The 8536-nt window shown below is 32.8% G+C and overlaps 1 protein-coding gene across 2 annotated transcripts; it reads right to left on the bottom strand.

Annotated features, from left to right (window-relative positions):
- Window positions 1-397: 397 nt before the first annotated feature.
- Window positions 398-7983, bottom strand: LOC148848368 (putative WRKY transcription factor 12). 2 transcript variants are annotated; one of them, XM_088949087.1, is made up of 4 exons: window positions 7428-7983; window positions 7131-7207; window positions 6769-6930; window positions 398-716 (listed from the first exon to the last, which is right to left on the bottom strand). In XM_088949087.1, exons 1-4 carry the CDS (start codon window positions 7686-7688, stop codon window positions 554-556), a joined length of 663 nt encoding a protein of 220 aa, XP_088805213.1. In that variant the 5' UTR covers window positions 7689-7983; the 3' UTR covers window positions 398-553. The 2 variants fall into 2 exon arrangements, with proteins under 2 accessions (XP_088805213.1, XP_088805214.1); XM_088949088.1 differs by having other exon boundaries at window positions 398-713; window positions 7428-7955.
- Window positions 7984-8536: the final 553 nt, after the last annotated feature.

Raw genomic sequence — 8536 nt, 5'->3', positions numbered from 1 at the left:
GTCTGTCATTTCCTTCGTATGGTGGGGCTGAAGATTTATGTTTCCCACTTTAGCTAGATGCAATTCCCCTTCTCCTTCTTTTAGGCTATATTTGGTTTGTAGGAAAATCCAGGGAAAGGTGGAGAAACCTTTACAAACCTTGTATAGGTTTCTGTCTTTCCCTTCCTTTCTCTACCTTTTCCTTCAAACCAAACATAGTCTTAGCAAATTTTTAAGGTGGCCCATGGAATTGACAAAAAAAAATAATAATAATAATAAAACTTGAAAAAAAAAATAAAGATAAAAAGATTGGGATATAAATAGAATTTTGTATGAAAGGGTAGACCTTAGCTTTGCACATATAATATTATGAAGTCTGTTTAAATTAGAATTAGTTGGTCTCAACACTCAAGCAATGGATACAGTAAGCATATAATTCAGATTTGGATTAATATTTTGAACAATAGCCATTTAATTTATACAAAGAAATGCAATCCCTCATGAAAGATTCTTACAACAGATGCACACATTATACAAACACTACGATATGGCTTTTCTTCCTTTTATTGAGTTGTCAAAATGAGCCAAAGCATTCATGTTCAGCTGAAATTGAGTCATCACATGGAGAATGAGTGTGTCTACCTTCATAAGTTGTTATCACCATTCGACAGTCTTCAGATAAGCGTTCAACCCTCTTCTTCACTCGACAATTATTGTGTGTGCAACGATAGTAACTTCTGATGCATATTTCAGAATTCCATCATAAGAAATCATTAGCAGCTAAACAAAGCTAATAATATCTCAAAGAACTAGAAATTAATTTCAAGGTAAGAGTTGTTTACATGAAAAAAGGAGAAAAAATACTCAGTTTTGATTGTCAGCTTTACTTCAAGAAATGTTTGTTTCAAAATCTACCATTCAAATTACTTCATTTAAAACAAATTCTTTAATTTAATATAGATTAACTATCACGATCTTGTATCAACATGCAAGCATCATCAATTTCACAAAATATTAGCATTAACATGGGTATCAACTAAAACATTGGCCATCTTCAAAAATCTGCATAATCAAAAGATTTGTAACCATCCGTTTTGGAAACTTTTGGTATTACTTTATTTCATTCAAAAGAAACTTCCTCATATTTGTTCTATTTACAGTAACATGCAGGTTCCTAGGAAAAATTTAGATACTCAAATTTCCTTGAAGGGATTACTAACAAGTAAGAAGGATATAGATATAAGGCTGCATTTGGCATTTCTTATTTTAAGGATTTATCTCGTTTTTGCTGTGAAAATACCCATATGAACACTGAGCTTTTTAACTGCAAAACAAAAGGATATAAATCCATAAAATAAGGAATGCCAAATAATGCAGCCTAATTACCTTATACAAAAAGTACAAGAGGCAGTTAGTCGTATCCTGATTTCTTGTGGGCAATTTTGTCCATTCAATTTATTCTCCACAATTTTTTGCCTTTTAGGAAAATACACCACTTAATCATTAATTAATTTAGTAATTAATTAGTCCACAAGTTCGTGTTACAACTTTTCCCTCAAACTCAATATAACATTTGATGCTACTATTTCTGATGCTTTCTCTCACCTTTTCTCTTCTAATATGGCTGAAAAAGATGTCCATTGTTTGAATTAATTTGAGTTCAAATGTGATCTAGTTAAGGTGATCCTAGTTTGATATGCTTATAATTAGATTGAATGTGAATCTACCTCAATGATTAAGATAATATTTAAGCTACATAAAATTGATGTGTATTATTAAGATTGGCTTGAGTACTGTTGTATGCTTACCAAATAGTCATGGGTTCAAATCTTACATAAGTTCTTCAATTTCTGAGCCCTACCATTCTATAGTGGATAACTATGATTTAGTGTTTAAGATTCAATAAATAACAAAGGATTATGATTATGAGGCAGTAGTTTAATGTAAATCAAAACATCAAGATACTAATAGCAAGCTTCTTATTAACTAAAAAGCATCTAAAGGTTTCTTCCCACAATTCATGGCACAACTTCATGTAAATGGTATGCCAATTGAGTGGTGGCTCGGTTGGCACCTAATTTGGGCAGTCCTAAGTGAGATCGAGCCCTGCTATCGATTCTCACCACCTTTGAGAAGAGTTATTAATGCTTCTATAAAAAGTAATATACTATTCTAAGGAAAATTGAAATACGGCCCTTATGGGGTAAAGGCAAGTGATTCAATACCAAAATAAATAAATAAATAAATAATTCATGTAAATGGTATGAAACATTTTTTTGGCCATGTAAAATAAATGAGGAATAGAATGCATTATAAATACAAACATGATCATTTTAATGTATGATATATGATAGAGTGCATTTCATTTGCCCACTTGTATATGGAACAAAAATAATAATATATGTATTTATTTTCATTGATGCCCAATGAATCAATTGATACAGACATATTTAACAGATGTTTTAACAATAGCTCACATTATTTCAATATCTTATATTTCCTTAGTTTAATATGTTGATTCTTGAGAGTCATAAAATTATTTATCTATTCTTAAGTAGTCACTTTCTGTCATGTTGTTGTCTTAAATGCATAAGCAAACATTACCATAAAAGCAACAAACTTATTAGAATGAATAAAATTTCAGTAATTAATAATAAATTAAAAAAAAAAGGCATATATATCCATTCTGATCTAGAATTTATACTTAGGCATCATGTTTCCTATAATCAGCCTGAATTAATCTTAGATTTAATGTGAAATAGAAAGAGCAAGAGGCTGAGAAGAGAATAGAACAATATAAAGAGAAAAAAATAGAAAAGAAAATAGGGTTGGGTGAGAGAGAAAATTGATTGTATTTCTTTTCCTTTCTACCCACTTTTATTAATTGTAACTTAATAAGGAAAATTACAAACTCAAGGTTGAGTTGTTCCATTGGGACCTAGGAGACCAAGGTTCAAATCTTGGAAATAAAATTTCTATATGTGCAGAGGTAACATTGTGTACATCTGTCCCTCTCCAGATAAAAACTTTGGCTGTTGAGGGCCAACAGCCTTTCCTGTTGAGAGAGTTTATGGGTTGGGCACATTACCATGAGAGAGGGCAAATTAGTAATTGCCTTCTAATATTTTGAGTAAAAACAAAAGCATGGCCGTGAATTGGTGAAATGCCATGAACATGACCAAGCCAGAAACTCTCTCAACAGGAAAGGCCGTTGGCCCCCAACAGCCAAAGTAAACCCCACATTACCGGGAGCCTCATGCACTAGTCTGCCCTTTTCTTTACAAACTCACTTAAAATATAAAAGGACAATTATAGGTTGCCGCCTATACAAATAGTATTCTAACATTTCCCGTATAAGATAACAAGGAGAAAATTTTGGCTGTCCACATTTAATAGACTCCATAAAGAGTAACAATGCTCGAGGCATGGGCTATGTGGACAAACTAATGTGTCACATGAAGAAAACTTGTGAATAGCACAAGTTGTCAAATATGGAGTCAAAATTTTCTCAGGTATTTGAATCATTTGGGAAAAAAATCCTGTAAGGGTCAAGCCTATAACCTTTCTTTTATAAATTCGTGATAAGTGTAAATTTATGTTTTATTTGCCTTGTATGCAATATTTTATATAGAAAATAAATGGATAGCAAAACATAGTTTCTCTTTTAATTGCTTTTGTTTTATATTGTTTTATATTAAATCAAATGGAGGGATGAGGGCCTCAAAATCTTTTGTTATATTTTTAAAATTATACACTAAATCATAGTTATCCACTATAAAACGTGTAAATTTATGTTGTATTTACCTCGTATGCAATATTTTATAAGGAAAACAAATGGATTAGTTTCCTTTTTATTTCTCCCACAATAATTTTATAACTCTAATAAGTTCTTTAAATTGCTTTTGTTTTATATTGTTTTCAATTAAAGCACATGGAGGGCTAAGGGCCTCAAAATCTTTTATTATATTTTTAATGTTATATACCAAACCACAGTTATTCACTATAAAAAGTTACTTGTGCAAAAAATGTGGAGTTCAATATTGACAATATGGGAGATTGGAACAAACAAAATAATAGGGGTGCTCACAGTTCGGTTAACCGAATCATGGGCCGGGCTATTTTCCAAACCAGACCAGTACTACCAGTTTTCGGAAAGTTAGGAACTGAAACCGAACAGAAGCCCATTGATTAACTGGTTGATCAGTTCAGTTTCCAACCGGGTTGGTTTGTCATTTTTTTGGTTTTTTGAAATTCAGTATATATTATAAAATACTAGGAATACATATAACATATTATATAATATAAATATATATTTATATATAATGTATATATGTTCATTTATAATATGTAGATAATATATATACCGGGCGGTTTTGTTAACCAGAATTTTTGGTTTGGTTCAATCGGTTTGGTTTTTATTTTTTTGATGATCATCCCTACAAAATAATAACATTAATTGGATGTTATATTTACTTGGAGGGAAATTTACAAAAAACTTGAGAATAGAATCGATTATCTAATTATCTTGCAAAAAAGTAGTAAGAGACAATTAGTGGTGCCCTATATTTTTGGATAAAATTTCCATCCAATTTATAGGTACAACTATTGATTCTCCTCAATATATTTTACAACTTAATAAATAGAACACTAAATATATCACCTTATTTATTAGTACAACAATTGATTCTCTTGACAAGTTTATATATGTTACAATTTTATTCCCAAAGTAAACATGACATCTTGTGCTATTATTTATATTGTTAGCTCATCTCTATTCTCTTGAAATTCTAACATTCTTATTTTTGCTACACCTTTTTATAGTGGATAACTATGTTTTAATATGTATGAGGCCATAAGGTAAAATAACTATACTATTAAATTGGATGGGAAGTTGCCCTTGATGAGAAATCAAGGGTAGATGCCTCTAGTTTCTTTTTATAAGGTAATTAGCTAAATTTTATATTTGAGTGCGGGTTTGCTAGTTGAGTCGTCATTCAAGAAAGCTATCTAAATGATTCATGAATCTTCCAAGAGGCAACTGTGTTTGGAGTCAAAAAGAACTCCCTATTTTCCTCTTCCAACCCTAAATATGTTCAATGAACAAGTTCTGGACTAAAAGGCCTTTCCATATATTATAAGACCCTTTTCATGTGACCAATCTATAGGATCCCCTACTTGAAGGACAACCTTGGATTGGGCACATCATAATCCTCCCAAGTATTGTTCACATTGTGCAGCTCTGCAATATTTGTTTTCAAGTAAATAGTAGAATAAGATACTTTGAGAATAAACAAACGCTTATTATTTCATGCTTCATGCATCCCTTAGATGTTCAAACCTGGTGTTTCTCAAATGCTATGGAATAGCACAAAGATATCATTTTATTCTGGGTAGTCTTATTATGAAGCATCATATACCTACCATATATAACATTCTCACCTTTCTATTGATACTGGAAATAGATCTCATGAAAACATCACATATGTAATAACTTGAGTAGAGTAACCAACTCCATGATCTAGGCAGCAGAACACTTGGGTTTTCCCATTAAGTGCATGACAGAGAAAAGAACAACTAGACTACATTTTATGCTTACTATATATATATATATATATATAGGGGGAAAAATGAGGCCAACTATCTGATTTGGTTTTCATTAGGTGTGATGGTAATAGTTGATCACTGTGAAACTCGAAATATTAGCTTTATAACTTGAACTTTCATTTGCTTACATTTCTACTATTATAATAAAAGAGGCAGTAACCAAAACAGGTACACTAATAATAAAGACTAATTATAATGAGAGGAAATGTAATAGACACCAAGGAAGGAATAGCCTTCAGCCAACGAAAGGACAATCAAATAAATCCATGATCTAGATATGCCCAATGGATTTAGTGCAGTTGTGGGTCCATTGATTGCCACATGTAAATGGGAGTTTGCCTCTAACATTTTCCATGCAAAACCAAGAGAGAATAAATGGGTGGTAGTGGTTCAATGCAAGGAAAATGGGCAGACAGCTTTGTTATAATAGCAAACAAGGACGCTGCCATTGGACACTGACCTTGCCGGACCAAGATCAATTAATCCAAATTAGAATGTTAAGTTGAGAAAAATTAAACTGGATCACAGTGGCTTCTCATCAAAATTAAGGGCTTTGAAGTTGAACCAAGTGTCTCCATTAATATATGTAACTGTGGTTTCACTTAACAAGTATATATGGACTAGAGCTTCATCATGAGAATGGCAGGAATCAGGTACATATATGACACAGTGGTCTTCATCAACTGACCAAATTTTTGTGGACCTCACACTGGTGTCGTTATTATCAGCAAATATATGTCTTATGTACTTGCCCACTTTTGTTACTTTGCCACTGTGGCGTACAGATTAAGTGATTAACTTAAATCTTACAAATTTCTCAAGCTTCTTCGATCTCTTCTCCTAATGAGTCTTTCTAGGGGAAGATAAAACAAGAGAAGCCAGGTATATTGTATATAAGGGATAAAATCTTAGTGCAATCAACAACACTGGTGCAACCATACAATTATAAATCATTGAAACAATCCAACTTCTGCTCTTTTATCTGTATGATCAATTGCTGACTGATTTTAAATATATATATATATATATATATATATATATATATATATATATATAAATCAATTAAAACAAATAAATAATATATTAAGCATATATTATTTATTCAGCTATATATACTGACTTTATCTTTTGTAGTTTCATATCTATATCTACTCATTATTTCAGAAATCACAGTAGGAAGATTACCTGGGGTGGAGGCTATTCTTGACAACTTTCTGTCCGTACTTCCTCCATTTGTAACCATCGTCTAGCACATCCACATCGCTTCTTGTTTGAAAACAAAATCTTGGTTCTCTAAGCTTCCTCCTCGCCTTTACTTTGTTCTTATCTGAAGATGAATTTCTCCACCTGCAACAATGGAACTATAGTAATTAAATTCTTCTAGATGTTTATCTGTGAGTGGAGAGAGAGAGAGAGAGAGAGAGTTGATGAGCATAGAAACTAGGCCATATAATGTTTGAACATCTGAAGGCAAAATTCGAAAAGAAAAATAGAGAATAAAGAAACCCAAGGAAGGAAACCCTTGAAAAGAATGGAGAGAAAGGTACCATGAATTATTGTTGCCATCGTTAACGTTACCGCTGGAGTTCTCTTCATTAATAGTCTTGGCGTCCAACTTTCCCACCTGATCCGGTTCAGAATAAATATCAATGAAGAAAATAACAAGCAACTCAGTACAATCACAAACCCAACAAGTAAGATACTACCAGGGAAAGCGCCAAAACAAGTTAGTATACGTTGTTGATTTCATCATTTTATATGTATATATTCTTCCATCTCTTATTATTATATTTTAATTCGTTAATTCATCGTTCGCAGAATTCATTGTCAAACAACTCAACCACCTGGGTGTCATTCCAAAGAGGCCTCGTAGCAACTTCGTTGCCATTAAGCCCCACGCTGTTGCTGTTGCTGTTGCTGCTGCCATTGTTGTTGTGGTTGAGAGGCAGAGACAGCTGAGACGACTGAGAAGGGACCAAGAAGCTTAGGCCCTGGCTTTCTTCGAACTGCATAAAACCACCCATCTCTTGAATTGGCCGTGGAGTAGTGGAGAAGGGCACCTCTAGTTCGTAGCAGCTGCGCGGAGCTCCTCGATCTCCTTCCATGGGACGAAGTAGCTGGCGGTTCTCTGAAGATTCTTCTTCGTCTCCCTTCAGAAAGAGAGAGTCTGAAACCTACTCGATCACTTGGATCTTATTAATCTCTTTATCGATCTCTCCTCCCAGCAGCTGCCCATATCCGTACAATCTGTTGGTGCGATCGACCTGTTTGGGCTTCAGGTGTTGGTGCTGGTCCACTGGCAAGCGCCGGTGGAATGTCTTCTCCAGACTATTCCTTCTCATATTCTTAAGACTGTCCAAAGAAAATGTATTGGTCAGTGTTGCCATCTCATCTCATCTCATCTGCTTGTGTTTTCATTTTTACGCTATTTATTTGTTTATTTATTTACAATAACGATAACTCTTTTTTTTTTTCATGATAATAACTCTTAGGATTTGATTTGATTATTATTAATTTATTATTGGTTAGGCACTCTTGGATGCTACTACATATGGTGGATACTGCATAAAATGGAGCGGTTGACCCGACATCTAACACTAGCGACTCATACCCGTATATAATGGATTTGGACCTTGCCGAAGATCTACATTTTAAAATGGTATTTATTTATGTCTTCCCTTATAGTTTGTGGTTGAGTTTATGTTACTTCATTAAGTTGTCATCCCATCAGCTTTAGTGACAGAAATTAAAACTTCTTAAAAATTCATATATATTGTTTATAATTTTTTAGGGGACAGTTTTTTTTTTTCTGCCATGATATTAAAGAGATGTTAAAATTGTTATTTATCAATTTTTTAAAAATATATATATTTTTAGAAGTCAAATTAAATAATTTATTATTTGAGGGAATTTTAATAAAACAACTGTTTATGTCTTTATACCATCTCTTCCA

The sequence above is a fragment of the Nelumbo lutea genome, chromosome 6 (assembly GCF_056320005.1).
Source record: "Nelumbo lutea isolate HS-2025 chromosome 6, American lotus-T2T, whole genome shotgun sequence".
NCBI classification, from domain to species: domain Eukaryota; kingdom Viridiplantae; phylum Streptophyta; class Magnoliopsida; order Proteales; family Nelumbonaceae; genus Nelumbo; species Nelumbo lutea.
Note: the sequence above shows the minus strand (reverse complement) of the source record. Positions and strands in the feature narration are given on the sequence as shown.

Excerpts from the sequence above, each read along its gene's own strand:
- LOC148848368 (XM_088949087.1), bottom strand. The coding sequence starts at position 7,688 with ATGGAAGGAGATCGAGGAGCTCCGCGCAGCTGCTACGAACTAGAGGTG. Across the intron at positions 7,208-7,427 it reads CTCTTTGGAATGACACCCAG|GTGGGAAAGTTGGACGCCAA; the intron begins GTGGTTGAGTTG and ends GAACCGGATCAG. Across the intron at positions 6,931-7,130 it reads GATGGCAACAATAATTCATG|GTGGAGAAATTCATCTTCAG; the intron begins GTACCTTTCTCT and ends CCATTGTTGCAG.